The sequence below is a fragment of the Tyto alba genome, unplaced genomic scaffold (genome assembly GCF_018691265.1).
Source record: "Tyto alba isolate M040663 unplaced genomic scaffold, T.alba_DEE_v4.0 Super-Scaffold_8, whole genome shotgun sequence".
Classification (NCBI taxonomy): Eukaryota; Metazoa; Chordata; class Aves; order Strigiformes; family Tytonidae; genus Tyto; species Tyto alba.
This window is the reverse complement of record NW_024881329.1, coordinates 8,658,421-8,678,049: the sequence shown is the minus strand read 5'-3', so window position 1 is coordinate 8,678,049 and position 19,629 is coordinate 8,658,421. Positions and strand designations below refer to the sequence as shown.

At 39.5% G+C, this 19,629-nt stretch overlaps 1 protein-coding gene across 3 annotated transcripts in view; it reads right to left on the bottom strand.

Moving 5' to 3' along the window:
• Positions 1–19,130, bottom strand: part of ZNF143 (zinc finger protein 143) — a 41,632-nt gene extending 22,502 nt beyond the window's left edge. Inside the window, exons 1-7 of one of the 3 annotated variants that reach the window (XM_042784775.1) lie at positions 19,031–19,130; positions 17,723–17,808; positions 5,541–5,659; positions 4,701–4,793; positions 4,147–4,230; positions 3,857–3,937; positions 2,862–3,058 (exon numbers count right to left, since the gene is read on the bottom strand). In XM_042784775.1, the coding sequence (XP_042640709.1) occupies positions 2,862–3,058; positions 3,857–3,937; positions 4,147–4,230; positions 4,701–4,793; positions 5,541–5,652 (567 nt within the window). In that variant the 5' untranslated portion in view covers positions 5,653–5,659; positions 17,723–17,808; positions 19,031–19,130. The other 2 variants (XM_042784774.1, XM_033006882.2) reach the window with 2 other exon arrangements.
• Positions 19,131–19,629: the final 499 nt, after the last annotated feature.

Here is a 19,629-nt window from a genome sequence, read left to right as displayed (position 1 = left end):
TCCTTCTAAATTAAGACAATTGTGAGCAATGCAGTTTTGGCAACTCTGAGCTAAAACAGTGAAGAGGAAAGTGCCCAAGCAGAGGCAAGTTTACACTACAGAGAGCCTGCAAAGAGAGTTTGCAAGCAGGTAATTCTCGGGTGGGTTTTTTAAAGGAAGTAATAGCCATTTTGGGACATTCTCCTGTAGAATTTTTGAAGGAAGAGGAGAGAACCTGCTCAGACAGGGCACTGAATCACTTCATCCTGAACTTCCTGTTGGTTGAGAAAGGAACTGCTGACGTGAAATTAAAGTTCATTAATGCCACTGGAAACAAATGATCCAAATGGCATGTGCATGAATGTGTGTAGACATACACAAATACCAGAACTGTACTTTTCCAGCAGCTGGGATGTCACAGGAAAAGCTTAGGGAAGTAAAGTATGCACTGTAACCTCTTCACAATTCTATACATATCTTCTGACCTTATGTTCACCGAGAGCAATGACCTCTTTTTCCCTTGTTTGTCCTGGGAGGAAGGTGGCACTGACTTAGCCCCAAATTAAGAGGACTCTAGTTATGTCTTTACACATGCTCTGCAAGATGTGGCAAAGTAGTACTACGCCTAAAAGAAAAGCAAGGGACAGTGAAGAATGTACATGTTCCACCACTTCCAGTGAGCTTCTCCGTGGTCTTCTTGAATTCTTTGTATGAACTCCCTTACAGAGTTTCTAAACTGATCTTGGGCAACCTACTGATCTTTGGTATGTCCATTTGTTATATAGGACAGGGGAATAGAGGAGAACCACCATCCTCCAAATCCGCCTTCTAAATTTTCTTCACCCTTTTAGGTTTAGAAGAGAAAACCTTCAAAGTTAACAAAAATAGCAAGACACCCGATTTTAAAACTCTTCTTTGCAGTATTGGGAGAATTCTGGAAGGATTCCAAGGAAGATCTTTGAGTTCCTTCTAAAAGTCTGTCTTAGATTCTAAAGATTTAGTCTGCCTTCAGTTAGTAACACAAGAACACCTACACTGAGTCAAACTAAAGGTCAATCTATTGCATCAATTTTTTTCCAACAGCAGCCAGTAGCAGATGCTAGAGAAGAGTAAAGGGACAGGCCAACCATGTTGTGATACAGTCCCAGAAATACTCTCGTCACCTCCAAGCAATTTGTGGCTTAGGAACTTCCTGAACTACAAGTCACATGTTCGTACCTAATAGCCCCAGATACATTTTTCTTCTATATATTTATCTAACTAGTCTTTGAATCCAGGGTCATATTAGCATCCACAATATCCTACAAGCAGTACCATAGCTTAACTTTGTGCTGTTTGAAAAAGTACTCTTCCCTTGTTTTTCTTGAACCTGCCATCTGAGAGTTTCATCTGATGTTTCTCAGTTCTTACACTGGTAAAGACAATGACAAGTCACTACTCTTCTCTGTGACAGTTAAAATTTTATGAAGTTCTATTATATACTTACCTCATATATTTCATAAGTTTGGTAATCACTGTGGCCCCTTCCTGTACCTTTTTCAATGTTCCTATACCAGCTGCTATGAAAAGTATACATTGCCTCACTGTGAAATGTATACAGACATGGAGTAGAATCAGAAAAACACATTTCTCCTTTTAAGAGAAAGATAGGATTGTGACTATTGAGCTATTATTTGCTTTTGTATGTAAAACAGGTGCAATACTTGGAAACTCACTGCTACTGACTTTCCCTTAAAGGTTCCAGCAGTACCTTTCAGAATAAGGTTCTGAGATGAAAGCTTGAAGAAAATAAATTAAATTTTTCCTAGACACACACAAGTACACTACAGAAAACAAATTCACACTACAGAATTAAAAAACACATGTTGAGATAAATAGGACAAAAATGAAAATTTTTTTGCATTTTTTGTTTCTTCTTCACCACCTCAAAACAGAAACTTACAACACATTATGATTAGTATAGCACCTTGTTAAGAAGCACAAAGTTGTGACTGATTTAAACCTAAATTAAATAGTAGCTGGGGAATGTGTAAAAGCTTGTCACTACAGCTCAACTAACCTCAAATTAACTTCTATTTTATGAAGTGTGAAGGCATAGCCAAACACAGCACAGTCTGACTGGCTCTCTTAGGATCTCCTCAATTATAACAGTCACAAGCATAATGGAAAGAATAGTGTATAAGCCATTTAATTATCCTAACTGGCCTTCTCCCAAAATCCGACAACTCTCAGTGACATTAGAGGACAGATTTTAAAATTTATTCTACTCTTTTTCCAAAGCAATACAAGCACTGCTGGCAATCATCCAGCAACTGGGACACTGCTAAACTATGAAGTCATGAAAGTGGCAGCACCCATAACTATATGTACATCATGCTTTACAGAAGTCCAGTAAAGTGGACAACATTAATATTGAGCATCATACTACATTTTATTATTGAAAGTATGGATCAAAGAAGTTTTTTTCCAAACTCAGTAAACATCTGTACAACAGGCCCTACTCTTCCCAAGGCAAGAAAAAAAAAAATAAAAGTCCAGCAACAGTGTCTGAATAAGAATAATTTAACTTTGTCCTTCTTTCCAAACAGGGTCTTTTCAAGAGGCTCTTTTACAATTCTGTATTTTAGAGAAAATTATTATTTAGTTGTCTAAATCACTTTCCAAATCACTGTTCAATCTTTTGCTCTTTTTATGCAACACTAGACACTGCAGCTGCTCATGATAGCAAAGTATTGTCACAATAATTTGGTGTTCTCTTCTAAGAGTCTTAAGACTCTCTTAATTATTATTTTAATTCTTAGATCACAATTGGATTTTGCTTCCAAATATCTTGTGCTGCTGTATTAAAACATTATGGATAGAGAAAATGTCTTTCAGTATACCTTGGCTGCATATTGCTCCAAAGCACTGATGGTATCTGGGTCAATGGCAGCATCTCCTGTATGAAGACCTGCCACTGTGCCATCAGCTTGAATGGCTAAAATGGTATCTGACTGTGGCATCTGCACTGTGTGGTGAATGTAGGCAGTAGTTCCATCCTCCAGCTGGACTGCTTGTAATGCACTCTGGTCGTAACTATCTGAGAAATAACATTACAAAGTGTTATGAAAGAAAAGGAGTAGCAATGCCTGCATGTTACATAAGAAGCTACTGCTGTTTAGAAAAGGTCTCCTGAAGTCATATATATGTATGAAATGTATGAAAAATACAACCACTAGTATGAGAAATACAAACATTTAAAATATTACTATGAATATCACTGATTAAATTCTTGTAGAATGTGATGCTAGTTTAAACATACTTAAAATATCTACTTGATCACTTTCTGAAGAGAAGTAGTACTATTTCCAAGACTAGTGTAATCATGTTCTGCAGAAATATAAGTTAGCATTTAAAATAAATACGTTTGCATTCTTGACTGTCAGATGTCACATTTTCTGCCCTACTACCTAATGGCAAAATCATCAATAGCACTATCTTTAAAATTTAAATCAGTCTCTACAGTCTTCAGCTCAAGAGGGATTGATTGATTGATTCTTACCTGCTTTCTCTCCACATTTTCACGTAAAATTATTGCTAAAATCTGTATAAGAGCTTACATTCTCTACTAATATGACATATACTTGCTCTTTTTTTTAGATCAGGATCACATTAAAAGTGAAACATGCTGGTTGTGATTCTAACTGTTACATGAGGTTCAAATAAGGAACTGAACTAGTCTCATTTCAAAATTTCTAGATATCACAAAATCAAAGCAACAAGTAATCTACATGGGGAATCACTCTAAATCACGTAAGTCTAAAAACAGTACCATATTTTATATTGCTGAAGTTCTGCTGAACTCTAATGTAATAAATCACACTTCAAAAAAAATTACCTTTCGAGGTGTGATGAATAAATGCCGTAGTTCCATCTTCCAGCTGAACTGCTTGTCCATCTTCCAGGCGCAAGCTGTCCCCTGTTTTAAGAAAGAATTACAATACTTCAACAATAGTTTGAAAAAAACATTGATTGGAAAGATTAAACACGAAATACCTAGGACTACAAAATACCTAGGATCTCTTCACAAAGAGTTATCAAGCTATTATAAGGACTGCTACTTATTTAATATCAGTATTTATCAGTAATACATTATTTTAGAATAGATTCTTGTATTAGTACACCTACTGCTTTTAGGCATTGGTACATGTTGAACGTAAGCTGCAGAACCATCTTCTAATTGAATCACCTGGCCATCCATTAATTTACCATCTGAAATACACAATTAGAATTTTTAAAAATTATTCCATATGACACATCACAATTTAAACACAGAGTTGATACTTTCTAGATTGAAATAGCACAGAGAAATAATGTTTGGTAAAGAGTAAGCACAGTATGACTATACAGAGGCTCTAAAATTCTGGGATAAAAAAATGGAAAAGGCCTGATGTCATATCCAGTAGGTAGAATGTTGATATGTGAGTTTGAAGTATAAAGATCATCTCACTTTTGTTTGACTTATGTTCTGCATTTGATACCTGCATCTTATTAGTATCAGAAATAAATATTTATTTTATAGCATTACTGTAATACCTGTAATTCCCAGTTGGAACTGGAACTTCATAAATATTGTACAGTTTTTACCTGACTTTACAATCCAAGCAGGTTTACAATCCAAAAACGGAGTTAAAAAGGGGAATACTATTTCTATACCTATCTACTTCTAGTCATTCACCTACCTTTAGAATTGTGCTGTATGTAAGCAGTGGAGCCATCAGCAAGGGTAACTGCTTGCAAACTTACACCTTCCATGTTTTCCAAGTTGTCGCCATCTAGCATGGAAAAAAGTTCATATTCACTATTACCAGCATCAAACCCTAAAAATCACCACTTAATCACCTCCATAAATGTTAACCTTCCCTTAAAGCATGATTTCAGAAATAGTAATAGAGAAGTTTTCTTGCTTTCTAGCTTTTGAACCTTGAACATATACTAGGGTTCGATATTCTAGATTTTGCTCTGTAAACACGACAGCTAGAATGTTATTTCTCTTACCTAAAACATTTATGAAGTTACTGAATAGATAACTACAATGCTAAGGTTTTAGGAGAAATATTAATTAGGTCATGAGTTGTTTTGAGCACTACTACCTGTCATCAATATACACAAATTTATTTAGACTAAAACAGATTTAGGGAAAAGTTTTTAATCACATAACATCATAAAGCTGTCAGAAAACATCAATTTTAAACTGACCCTAGATCACCAATCTATTTTAAAACTCAACTAGTTTAATATATGCTTAGACATAAGCTGAAGTTACAAAGTATAAATTAGTAAAACTATAGTAAGAATAAACCCAGATTTTCTTTTTATTATTTGGGCACATTTACACTCTTATTATGTTAATTAAGAGATTGTTTCATTTCAGAATTAAATTAGTGAACTTAATCTCAGTTAGCTAAGAATAATTTGTGTTAGATTTTTCATTTAGAATACACAATGTGAGTTTTGGAGTTTTATCTGAATTTCAAATAAAAGACACAATAATGTCAATATATTTTAATCTGAAGATTCACCTTGCACAGCTACAGCTTCTGTTAGACAAAGAGTCACATGCTGGGCCTCCATTCCTCCTCCAGAAAATTCAGTCATTCCCTGAGAGTCTCGATTTATCTGAGCTAATAACATTGTCTACCTAGAAAGAAAGTATTCACAAAACATACATAGAAAATTTAGATACAAAACCAGAACTAGTTAAAGACAATCCAAGTTTAATTAGATTTTTATATAGCTGCTGCAAATACTTTATGTAACCTTCCACATAAACAAGATGCAATGAATGACTGACTTACCTGGAAAATACTTCAGAGGAAAAGAAGTTATTTGAAATAGGTAAATTAATAGGTCAACCAATTAACTAAGCTATTAAGAACTTCAGGTAGCAGTTACTAAATTGAAGTGCATCAACCACATTTAGATTTCAGTTAAATATGAACTATTCAACCAGTGTATAAAGAATAATGATGGTAATGACAGTAAAAGTAATGGTATCTTTTTGTCCCAAGAATTAAAATAAAGCTGACAATTCACTCACGGTCACCCATGACAACATCAGGCCTTTAACCACATAAGTTAAACATCTCCCTGACGCCATTAAGAGGTTTAGAATCTACGAAACACTGGGAAATAGACACTTCTTCAGTAAATCTGACTGAATGATCTACCAATTTCCCTAAACATTCCAGGAAGGTTTCTAGTTGGAAAAAAAAAAAATTCTCTTTGAATATTATAAAGCATCTCATAATAAAATCTATCAATAAGACAACAGGATATTGATTAGTGAGTGACAGTCACAACTTTGCATGTATCTCATGAAACCAGATATAGCCATCTCTTTGGATACTAATGTTTCACCCAGACATGTTTCAATATGGGAGACTAGGAAGTCTGAATCTCAAAGGCTAATACTAATTTTCAGTGTTACTAGATTAGGAAGCTATAAAGCAGTAAAAATATGTAACAGTGCATTCTACTAACTCTAATGCTGGCTTTCACCACAGGAAAAAAAAAATTAAAAACTCAAAACCAAACCAAAAAGAGTCACTGAGTTCTGCAAGCCCTTTAGATAATGTAACATATTTAGATGTAGATAAGGGGGGGGGGGGGGGGAATAAATTAAAAAGTCACATGGAATTGCTATCTAGGCTACATAGTATTAAAGCAACTTTCCCTCAACCCAACCTCTTGATATTCAAGATTTTTTCTTACAATAAGAAGCAGATATATAATCTCACACAAAGGTTACAGATAAACAATCAAAGCTAGTATGGTTCTATGACCTGCTATTTTGTAATTCAAGGCTGAGAATAATCCAGGTTTTTAATTTTACCTATGATTACATTTCTGAATAACTGAACTGTTTTTACCTGTACAATCCTGAAATCTGCCCTTGAATGAGCAACTCATCAATGGTCTCTAAGACCACTGAGAAACTCATGCTTATGTCAAAACCAAATAATGAAAGCAAAAATAAATGAAACTAAATAATAAAACTAAAGAATAATGAAAGCAGTACCATATAGGTACTCTAGCATGCCTGTAGTATTTAAAAGGTTTGGAACACTAACTTAGTAGTTGAAAATAACATCCAAGTAATATTTTCCAAATGCATCCAAGTGACTTTGAGCCAGACTATTTCCTAGTGAGGCAGGCAGTTACAGAAGTTTCTTAGGCTCAGCAGAGAAAAAGCTGACCGACACCCAGCTGCTGCAGCTCTGCTGCTTTTGCCATCTGAAGCGCTTCAATCCAAGTGCTGGGCAGAAAGCAAATGTGTCTCTACGGTCCAAACCCTGCTAACTTTTACTGTGATGTTATACCAGGTACCCACACTTACCTCTTGAAATTGGACCAGGAATCTAAACTACCTTGGCATGTGTGAGAATATTACTGACAGTTTTGTTAACTGTTAAGAGCTCAGTTAATGGAACAGATGCAGTTTGACAAAGAAAGTGGAAGGGGTGGCTTTAGAAAGGATTTAACATACTGGTTTTTACAGGAAGCTTGTTTCATGCACTACACTAGAAATCATATAAGAGAAACCCACCACTAATGATCAGTTTATAATTCAGTAAGACATACGCCTTCCACATAAAATCCTGCATAATATCTAGCTGGAACATTAAGGAGATTGAAATGTAGGCTTAGAATAGAAAACCTGAACCTTGAACAATTCTGAGCATCAAAAAAAATATATAGTTAAGACAGAAACCAAAACAGAATTCAAAAGAGGTGTGAGAGATTTAACATCCAAGCAAAGATAGGAAATTCTTGTTCCCATCATACTTTTTAAAATAAGCTTTTATAGAAAATGAGGTCTCTAAAAGAGATGTAATACAACAGAATAAGAGCCAGTGCAGAAGAACCATCCAGACTGAGTCACATTTATACTAGATGTTTCTGAAGAAAATGAAATAGCTAAGTTTTTTTGGATACTATAATCTAAACAGCAAGGAACTGTATGAGGACATAAGAAATCCTGAGTTCAACTCCCTCCTCTGCCATCTCCATGTCCGTGACTTTGGACTAGTAACTTCTTTCCCTATTACTCATTTATCCTCCCTACCTCAAAATAGGGACAAAACACTTAAAAAGTGCTTTGGTTATAAACCAAAAACGGAGCAACATGCTGTAGCTACAGGATCAGCTTAAACAAGCACTGACGTGAAGCTGCTCCACCCTCAGTGTTCATGTACTGTGCAGCAAATAAAATTGGAAAACTGATGCAGCTAAAAAAAAAATAAACTAGCACTAAGAAAAGTCTTATGCCAGACCAGTTTGCAAGGACTGCTTCTCTGGAGGTACTGCCAGCTTGTAGCAAGTTAAAGTAAGTAATGATGGTATTAGATGCTAGTGGTACACAGAGGTTGTCTGTTTTCTAAACTGCTAACAGTGTTCTGTACTGTCAATGTTTTCCATTCACTCAATCTTCAGGACACCTCATGGAAGTAGGATGCAAAGCAGCTAGAGCATTTCACACATTGGAGAAGAAAGGCTACACAACCAGTGGTTTTGACTGAAACAATTCCAGCAGGGACTGCATCTCAAAGGCCTTTCAGCTCAGGTCTACTTTAGAGCATTCCCTCTGTTAGACAGAGTATCCTTTAAGAAGCCCCCAGTATCTTTAATATACTATCTCCCTTTAAAATAGAATAATGCCCTTCCTCCAGAGCTTATGCCTCTTCTCTCAGCTCTGGGGAATTAGAGAAGAAGCTAGTTCAACTCAGACAGGTGCGAAGTCATGAAAGGGTCTGAGCAGAATCTATTGCTTAAAGGGTCAATGGCTATTTTGGAAGCAAAAAAAATCATTAATGCAAGATAAATTCAAGGGCCGCAGAAGCAAACGTGTTTAAATTAATATACAGTGTTTGTTATTGTAGTGTGGCTGATTAATAGTTATCACACACAGAAAAAAAAAAAATCAAGAGTGAACTGCTGCACACAGCAGAACGTTCACTACTTTCCCCTATTCCAGATGATCTGTATGATCATGTGCTGTAACTTAGACTGTGTTGTTGTTTTCTCCCAATTCTGACTCCTTTAAAATTATCCCTTCCAATATATCCTCCTTCCGATCCTCTGTCCTCCCACTAACTTATCTCCAGCTCCATCCCTTCTCCTTGAAGTACCAGTTTCCTTCTTCAACCAGTCCTATCAGGGTACCAAAATTCCAGCACATCCCTCTTCTCGAATGTATTCCCAGCCTTCTTGTCAAAATAATCTAATAGTCCCATGTCCACATCAACTACTTCCGCAACCAGTCCTCAAGTCTTCTCCTACTGCTGCTCTGCTCTGTACATCCATCACACCATTGTCTATCACCTTCTCACCTCTGACTCAAGACAATTCATGTTCAGACCCATCTTAGAAGCACAGCCCCTGTAGTGGATGTAATGTTTTGCCCAAATAGCAAAACCCCAGCTTTTACTCACTCTTTGGTGATGTGTAAGTTTTGCTCTGTTACTCTGCTGCACTGGGAGCAGTACCCTCAGCCAGAAGTGGATGTGCTGTTCAATTTCAGCCTCTCTTCTTCCTCCCCAGTGGAAAAAACCAGGCTAATCAGGCAGCACTATCAGCTCTCAGGAAGAGGATGGGGGAAGAACTAAAGAGGATGTAAAAGTTGGTCTGTGTTGTAGAGAAATGGGTCAGACTGTCAGAGATATACCTCTGCTACAGCATTACTATGTTTTTCCTCTCTAGGAGTGGTCAAATGCTGGAAGAGATTGCCAAGAAAGGTTATGACCTCTCCATCCTTGTAGGCCTTCAAGGCTCAACTTGACACAGCCTGGGCAACCTGGTCTAATCAGACCTTTCTTAATCATGGCTGGACTACATAACCTCTAGAGGTCCCTTCCAACTTAAACTGTTCTATTATATCTAATCATTTTGATATTGCATCCATTTAAAACACTATCACCACACTATTGGTACATCATCCATGCCACAAATCCAGTCTCCTATCATATCTTTATTCATTTGCCTTGTTTTTCTGAAACCAGTCTGCTTTCATCGTCTCTTCTTCCCTTTTTCTGCTGGCTTATACAATGTTTTCTCCTCAGCCTCCAGAAAATTTGTTTCACCCTTCTCCCCATCTGAATGTCATCAACTCCTTCCCCTAATCCACCTCACCGCTTTTATTTCTGTGCATCTGCATCACTAAACTTTTTTTTTTAAAACTCCTGTCTGCCAGGAATTTTGTCAGTAAGAGGCTGGGAGATAAATATTTCCTTTTCCCACTTCAAATATTGCACCTCATTAGTTAAAAAGCAGCTGAAAGCATCAATTTTTAGAAAAATACATAAACCCTGGGGTGGGGCCCGCATGGCTGCTCAACAAGATTGATGTGTGTGTATTCTGCCTAATCTCAAGAACTGTCCTACAGAAAAGACACTAAAGTACAGGCTTAGTCATGAGGTACCCACTGAAGTGAAAACTTGAGACTTGACTTTGTGCACACTTGTAAATCGTCACAGATCATATGCCAGTTGCAATTTTCAAAGGCATGTTAATGATATTTGGGAAGACTTTCATAAGGACAGTAATGCATATTGCATTCCTGAAATAATAAGTCACCGAAATACTCCTATGGTATTCATGCTGAGAAAAATCTTTCCATTCTTCAAGATAGTTAAAATACTTCACACAAAAAAATCACCCTGAGATAGAAAATTATTAGACTGAAAAATCTTGGAGCTGAAAGGTGTCTGAAAGAAGGAAGCAACAGCCAGTCGCAAGAAGTGAGGATGAAACAAGTCTCACACAGTTAGTTACAAAGCAAAAGCAGCTAGTGATGTGCACGGCTGACTTTATTATGCTTTTTCACAAAAGCTGAACCAGTAATGTAGACCCCCAATCTAACTTTAATAGAGGAAGTATGATGTATGTAAGTGTATCTAAGTGCTATTTTTTATTACTTGCCCCCCCCCCAATTCTCTGAACAGAAAAACCCCATGAACTCAAATATGCTTTAAATGCTCAGCACTCAGAAAACAGAGGGATGAGTGGGAGGGGATGAGAGGTTGGTTAAAAATAAAGGATTTTTCATGAAGACGCCTATCTAGAGAATGCCTCCTATATTTTTTCCCTCCACTAATACTCAAACACATATAATCTTTTGGGTGCTGTCACTTGTTTGAAGAAAAGATGCAATGTTAAAAGCTAAGTTTTTATGTCAACTCAATCTAGCAGCTGGGAACAGGAGCCTCCGCTGAAAACTAGGAATCAAACAACAAAGAAGCTGCAGGTAGGATTTAGGCACCTGGAAAGAAAAGCAAGAGCTGGTAGAGGACATGCTGCCATGGAGCAGAAAGTAGGCTTAGGGCACCTGGGAACTCCGGCAGCTTAGAGGACAGCATGAAGAGACCCCGTGTAGTGGAGAATGTGGCAAGTAACAGCTGGAAATTGCTGTTTAAAGAATGATTATATCACTGTACCGCTGGACAAATTAAAAGCCTGCAGTGACAGTAGCAAAAACTCCTTAGAGAAAACAATGATGCTTAGAGGATGATTAAGAGGAAATGGAATAAAGTTCGTAATAGCAGTCATGGAAGAAGTCGGTTATACAGTTTATGGTTATAAAACGCAATCTAGAATACACAGGAAAACTGGGAAAGACAGACAAAAAAAGCTACTCCAGACATTCGGCAACCTTGTGATTGTTCACCTTCGTTGCACAAACAGCACTGAGTAGTATGAAATAATATCCATTTATTTCATTTGAAAATAGACATTACTTTTTTTAATACAATCACAGAGTACAAAAACATAGTTCTATAAAACTTATTAAAACAAATAAAAACCAATCCAGAAAATTAAAATGGCAAATGACACATAACACCACAATACTGAAACCTCCCTTAAGGAATTTTAGGAAATTGCATTCCTATGTTTGACACAGCTGGATTGCAAAACCAGTTCGTCAGCACAGTAACACAGTTACGGTTTTTCTGAATTAAATACTAGCTGCATTAGGGTCCTTCAACAATTGATATGATCACAAGTATGAGTAACTTCGAGACTAGTCTGATTAACAAAAATTTGTGAAAAATCAAAATTAGTACCTACAATTAACATTCTGGTTAAATACACTTCAACTGATAATATGCATTACAGCCTTCTAGGTCTCAGCAAAAAAAATCACTGACATCAATGGAAAAATTGACTAGTCTAGAGAAAGTTGTTTTAGAGGACCCAAGTATACAGTTTACTTACTACATGAAGGCATTTGACAGCTGTAAGCTCAAAGATAAAAACATAGCAGAACTAAGGCTCTCTAAAATATGTTCCCATATGTACCTGTATGATAATCTTTTCCAGTATTACAGTGGAAATCTGGAGCAGGGTCAGAAATGAAATCTAGAACCTGTGGATGCTTTGATCAAATGCTTCAAGAGATGAGACATGGATTTCTTTATCGACAGCCTTTACCCTTTTCAGTGTTTTACCACTGCACTGAAACATTGATTTCATGCTATAATTAGTCAGGTTGACTTTTAGTAAATAAACATAACAAACTGCTTAATGTTAGGCCTTTCTAAATTTCTATGCTCTCTCTCCTATAAACTTAACTTCTTTTACTGTGGTTTTTTTCCAGTCTCTTGTAAAACCAAGCAAAACTTACTTAACAGCAATTTCCACCACGCTAATCATCCACTATATAAAACGGAAACAAGGCTGAAACACAGAACATAAAACCCTACTGAAAAAATCTGGTAACAATAGTTGGATTCAGATAGAGGGGTAAGATACGCAATTTAATAGCAAATTACACAACTGTTTTCTACACAGCAAAGAAGTGTTGTGAATTATGAACCACAGGCTCTAACCCTGGCCCTGGCGAAGAACCTAATGAAGACTGACAGCACTGTCCACTGCATAAGCATGATGCATACACTCCAAGTGGCAGCACAGCAAACTTGCAGAGACTTGTGTTGCCCAAAGCAGAGGTTTGCAGTCAAACTCAAGGCTCTTTTTTACTCTTTGCAGTATTCCAACCTTTCTGTTCCACCAGAGAGATATCCTGATCATAACGCAGTTTCAGACATTCACTGCCACGGACTTTGGTATTCCTTCACAAAAAACATATAAATGCAATACCAAATTTATCACTGCCATAACCAAGCACAACTCTTCTGACTTCGGTGTAAGCAGTGAGAACCACATTTAGCCTCACATAATTATGTTCCAGCAGACTTTTTCTGCCAAAATCATCACCATACATTCAGTTTACATCTACAAATAGTGAATGTTAAAAGTATTGTCAGAGATCAATGCTTGCATTTTATAGGAAAAAAAAAATTGATTAACCATAAAGAATCTTTACAGCTCCTTACACCAACTAATATTATGCGATTATGCATATACGTATGTGTGCAATTTAACACTGCAGAAGTGCTAAGAATGCTATGATTTTAGTATTGCAATTAGAAAAAGTGTAGGCAGATCAGAAAGCCACCCACCAAGAAGTCTTACACATGCAGGGCTGACTCAGGTTGATCGCAACTACGACTGCTAATTTCACATTTTTTGAACATATTAAAGAAAAAAAATCGTGGTTAATCAATGTAAGTCAGAGTAGTTCCATCAGCATATTAACTGTCAGTAGTGTTGACAGAAAGCTAATTAAACTAATGCTGCAGCTCTGGGACAAGCACCTCACCTGCAAATGCTTAGTTCAAAGGTCATATATAGCCCTTGGACAGCACTATTGAAACAGCACTGCTTCTAAGCAACTACCCGAATGACCAGCACGGCCTTCTGAGCCAGAGATCTGAAAGGGATTTGGGAGTTTTCTGAGAAATCCAATTAAAAAAATCCTGAACAGAAGGCAACAATCAATTGAGGTCCATACAGCATCGTTCGCAGAGGTACAGAGACCAGAAATTAAAGCTTTATTAAAGTACAAAAAAGTATACTTATGCACCTGCTCAACGATGAATGCACTAATGAGCCAGTTATTCTTAGTACACTGCCATATAGATTTAGCATGAGAAAGTGCCATATAACCTGTACCAAAACATCAAATTCAACTGACTGAAAACACCTGTGTACCGTGTGCATGCACAGAATGGCTTGCAAGAGTATTGCAACAGGAATAATGTGAACTCACCTATCAAAACAAAGCCAGCACGTTTCTCTGAACTCAGTCTTCCATGCTCGAAGTTAAGATACATTTCTTCTCTCCCAGCCAAACCTCTATTATCAATGCTCAGACATACCTTCTTTTATAAAAAAATTCAATTTCTTTATTGCAGACAGAATGGTAATAGATTACTTTGTTTTAATAGTTAAGAAAGTATGCATGCTCAGAAACTGAATGTTGGGCCTAAGATCGGAAAAAAGCTGACCCTATGGTACGTTATCTGATTTTATGTTTTGTACTTGAAAAACTGAGGATGTGATTAACAAAGCTGAAAAAAAAAAATACAAACAAACAAACAAAGCAGACAAGCAAAACCAACAAAACTAAATAATTTTTCAGCACATGTCAGTGAGATAAAGCTCTAGATTCCATTCCACATGGCTCTTCCCTCTGGCAATTAGAAAGTGAGAAACAGATTTAAAGTGCTTAACCGATGAACCTACGTGTTTTTCAAAACTACAGGCTTTTGGGATTTGTTTCTTACCATCAGGTACATATACACAAAAATACTGGCTATATAAAGAAGGCATCCAGATGACATGTCGGAATTGTATTCAAATTATTCCTAGATAAGAGCAGTAATGCCTCTCTGCAGGTAAAAATAAAACAGTTAACTTCTGAAGCATTTCAGGAGGCTACTTAAATCATAAAACCACTGGTTATATCGGTGCATGTTTTAAACAAAACAAGGAACATTTGATGAATAGGTGAATACTTCAGGGCTAAAAATCTGAAAACAATTGAGACTAGCTATTTCTAGCAATGTTTTAATTTAATGTCAAACAGACTTCTAACACTCTCAATTGTCAAGCAATCACAAATGTGTCTAATTTACATCACCAAAACAAACCTGGCTGCTCCCCTTCAAATCCTGCAAATCTGCTCAGAATGCCAACAAAACAGGAATTTTGAGTGGGTTGTTTTGTGTGGTTATGAGTTAATTAGTAATCTAACTATATTACAGATGTATCAGTATTAGCTATGACAGTTAACAGCAGTGTTTTAGTCTGTAATTGTATTTCAGGAACTAAATGGACAGCCTACTGAATTGCAGACCTTTACACTGAATTGCAAAAAAAGAACAATTACAAATGTAAATTGAAAAACAGTACGTCTAAATACATTCTAAGAAACTCTGTAATACCACGTTAGCTGAGTATGAATATACTTAAGATACGGGCAAGTCCAAAAGCATTAAGCAGGTAACAGTTTTCCCCTCAAGAAGTATTCACAGAGGAAAACATTCAGCAGACAATACAGACTGAGAGAAGCAATAAGTATTTGTAACTTTGATGTCGACTCTGAATATTTCAGAACTTGCTGGAACTGTAAATTCCCTTAAAAAGCGAGAACTTCGTTTATTTAACAAGTGTTATCTTGGTGGAGCAAAGTACAATCCAACTATACAATTTAAAAAACAGTGTAACCCAGAAAATTTTAGCAGACTAAATCTGCTAGCATTCACTTTGGTCCAATTCCACTTGTAACTGATCAACAATTCCTGGTGCACAGAATGAGAGGACCAAAACCGTATTTCCCTTAAGTAAATACAACTAAAAGCAGATCAAGTTACAGACCTAAGGTACAGGCAGAACCCCATAAACCCCATTGTGCCATGGCAGGTCATAAGGCTTCTTTACCCTCCTTCCCCAGAAACGTGGTGTCCATGGACAGGCACCTCTCTCAGATTCCTCACTTCATCCACAGAACAATATGCACACCTCTATTTACAAGAACTTGCAGTTCAGGGCTGAATTCTCAGATTCCAGAAGAGGATCCATTTGTTGGGATCACGATCCACCTTAGGGATCCCCAAGTTAAGCAGAAACCTTCCTTTGATCTTTTGCGGCACAAGGCACAGGTATAGGCTATCCAATTCATTTCCTCTTTACTAGGTGCACCGATTTCCTTGCAGCACAGAAGAGACAAAGAAACCACACTGCCCACCTATTAATGCAGAAAGAACAGAAAGCATGCTGTTGAGCTGTAGGAGATAAAACAATACAGGAAAAAAGCCAGTGTCGAGGAAAGGCAAACAAAGGTTGGCCTGGGATGCTATGGTACGTACGTACACAGAGGCAGCAGGAGCTACAAAAGATAGCATAAGCAGAAATCACAGGGATGATCAAAGTTGAGGGCCCAAGTCAAAATGCAGACAGGAAGAAAGTAATGAAGGAACTGGACTGTAAGTAAGAACACCAAGACAAGTTAGGTCGTCCTCACATTTGCATTCTGTCCAAAACAACGCCTGAAACTGGAAGAATTGCCCTTATTATCTGGAATGTGCTGTTCACTTTGCGTGTGGAAACCCATCCAAATTCAGCTGAGCCCTACGCTTAGGAAAACAAATAGTTTCATGGGTGCCAACTAAAGACTCCTCAAAATTTAATAACAGTGTTTCTCAAAGACTCCACCTATGCTGAGCATGCTTTAACCCAAAACTCTTAAGGCCAAGACAAGATGCAACAGCAGGGAAAGATCAATATCTTGCACTCTAAATGAAGCCCGATTACACTGTAAGAGAAGCAGCCCAGTGGAAAACCATAGTCTCTTTAGCTTTAAAACAAAACCCATACATTTTATTAAGGGCAATATACATAAGTCTGCAAGAACACAAGCATGGTGTTTTAAGCAATGCCCAGAAAATATGGTGTCCGGGGAGAGACCATTACCACGCTCAAACATAGCAGGAGGCACCCTCAGCCTAATCCCACTGCGCATGCAGCAGAACTGCTGGTGAGAAGGCAGCTCGCGGGCAGCCCAGCACCAGAAGCGACTGCCAGCAGACACAGCAGCAGCCGCCTGCTTACACCCTGTTCACGGCTCAAACTCCTACTAATTCTCTTCTCTTGCACACTACAGGACAGCAAAATATGGGCCAGTCTTCTGTGCTGAAGCAGTAAATAATCTTATATGTTCTAGAGACAAAACCAAATTTACAGCCTAATTTTGGCACCCATTACCAGGGAGTATCATCACTATTACCACTGCGCCCATCTTCTCTGAGAAAAGGCATTGCCAGCTCATGACAGAAGTATGCTGACGTTTAAGCATCAAAAGCTACACACTCATGAAGAGTGAAGCCTGTGTGACTTTCTAGCTAAAGTAATTTTTACACTTAAGCATTTACTTTATTTGAGCCTCTAAGACAGAACTCTTCCTCAGACAGAATACTAGAAATGAAACACCATTTCATTACAATGAGAGCCATTTATGCAAATTACACATTTTGAAATACATTACTCAAAACTGTTTAAAATGTTTATTTTTACATCTCATTTAAGCCGCATTCTATTGCCAAAACAATCATTTATTGACTACATATTGCTGTTTCATTTTCTGCAGTGATTCAGATGAATAGCTTCTGACATAGATATAGCTTGAAAGCTTGACTTTAATGCATAAAATAAAAAGCCACAAAAACAGTTATGTTGTGCTCTGCCATTCTACAGCTGTATAGCAAGTACACTTACACAAAAAAGCTATGATATACTACACAGATACTACTTCTCTTAAAAAGCTACTAGTTAAGGACATATTTAATTTTTCAGGTACAATCACCTTGAAGCTAGGACAGAAGTATCTGGTATGTAGTCCTTCAAAGCGTTACAGATTTACAACACCCAATGCAGAACCATGCGAGAACTCTGTGACAAGACAAAACGCTTTCTTTGAAAGACTGTAGGGTTGACATTTATGTATGACTGGAAAGAGAAATAACACTCCTTAAACATAGTCATATCACTCTGCATATAACGTCAAATATAATTCTTCGGTAGTTCAAAGCAAACTATTAAAAGATGCTATAAGTAAGAGGAGCTGCTCAACTGTAGGCTTGTTTTCACAGAAAATTTAGCTTGTATGAAAAGTCATGTCATTTTTTCTTGATGAACAGGTACTGCAAACGAGACCTTATGAGAAAAATTAAGAAAAAAAAATCTTTGCGTTACTGCAGGTAATAGAGGAGTAACTTCTCATTCTCCTGTTCTATTAGAAGTTCTAGGCAAGTGCTAAATGAAACGATGAGAGCAAGCTGTAAAACGTTTAAAATTACTTTGCACGGTATTGTGCCGAGTTGAAAGAGATGAACTAAAATAGCCCATTTCACAAGCTCCATGCAAGGACCTTCTCCTGTGTTAGCACGGCAACAGCCGCGCTCACGGTGCTACAATACAGCAACGTTAAAAATAAACAACTTCGCGCAAGAACAGTGAATTATTCCTTCTCAATCGCGCGTGTCAAGCCGCGCATTAGGCCGAGAGAGCTCTGAAGACGATTGTTTTGATGCCGCTTTGCAAGTTGACCCTCCGCCAAAATAGAAACACCAGATTTTTTTTTTTTTTTTTTTTGGAAAAGGTATTCAAACTTAAATTACACCCAAGTGTACGCCCGGGAGGGCCGGGCGTCGCTGGGCGGGAGCGGGGCAGGGAACGCGGCAGCAGCCCCCCCGCCCCGCCGGCAGCCCCCGCCCGTGACGCAGCGGCCAACGGGCGCCCCCGCGTCCGGGGCCGCGCGCGCGTGCATATATGTGTGTGTGTGTGTGAGCGCGCGCCCAGGGCCCCCCGAGGGCCGGGCCGATGCGGTGCGGGCGGGCGCGGTGCGGGAGGCCGGCGGGCAGCCCGGCGCGCCCCGCGGCGCCGGAGGCCCGGCGGGCGGGGGAGGGGCCGGGCGGACGGCGGGGCCGCGGCTGTGTCCGTGTCGGTCGGTGCCGGCGCTGCCCGGCGACCGCCGCTCGCTGCCCCGCGCCGCTCCCCCTGCGCGCGGCGCGGAGGGCCAGGCCCGAGCCGGCGGCGCGGCGCGGCGGCCCCCGCCGGAGATGGCGGTGGTTAGAATAAGGCACACTGGGTAAAAACACATTTATATACTAACCTCGCCGAGAAATTTTCCAACAATTCCTTCGTCCGACCACCATGCACCAGGACAGGAAACGGCCGCCTCAGCGCCCGCCCGCCTCAGCACCGCCCCGAGACGCGCGGGCGGGCCTCGCGCCCGGCGCTCCCGCCGCTCCTATTGGGCGCGCCGCGCCGTGCGTCACCGCCTCCGCTCGCCATTGGCCGTCTCCAGGCCCCGCGCCAATGCCCATTGGCTAGACGCCCGGGGCCCCGCCCCGCAGCTTCATGGCGTCTCGGTTATGCTGGGTTCGGGGCCGCCGCCGCCGCCATTTTGTGCCGCGGGGAGCGAGGCGCCTGTGCGTCAGCGGAGGAGCGCGGGCGGCGGCCGCCATTTCCTTCCCCGGGGAGGGCGCTCAGTGGCAAGCGCGCTCGGGGCCGCCGCAGGCCGCGGGGCGGGAGGAGGCGAGGAAGGGGAGCGCCGGGTCCCGGGCGCACCCTGAGGCGGCCGCCCCCAGCACTGCGGCCGGCGCCTGGAGCTGGGCCGCCGGGCGCACCCAGAGCGGGGCTCTTGACTGGGCCGCGGGCTGCCCCACCGGCCCCGGCCCCCACAAGCGACGCCGGCGCTTCCCGCTGGGT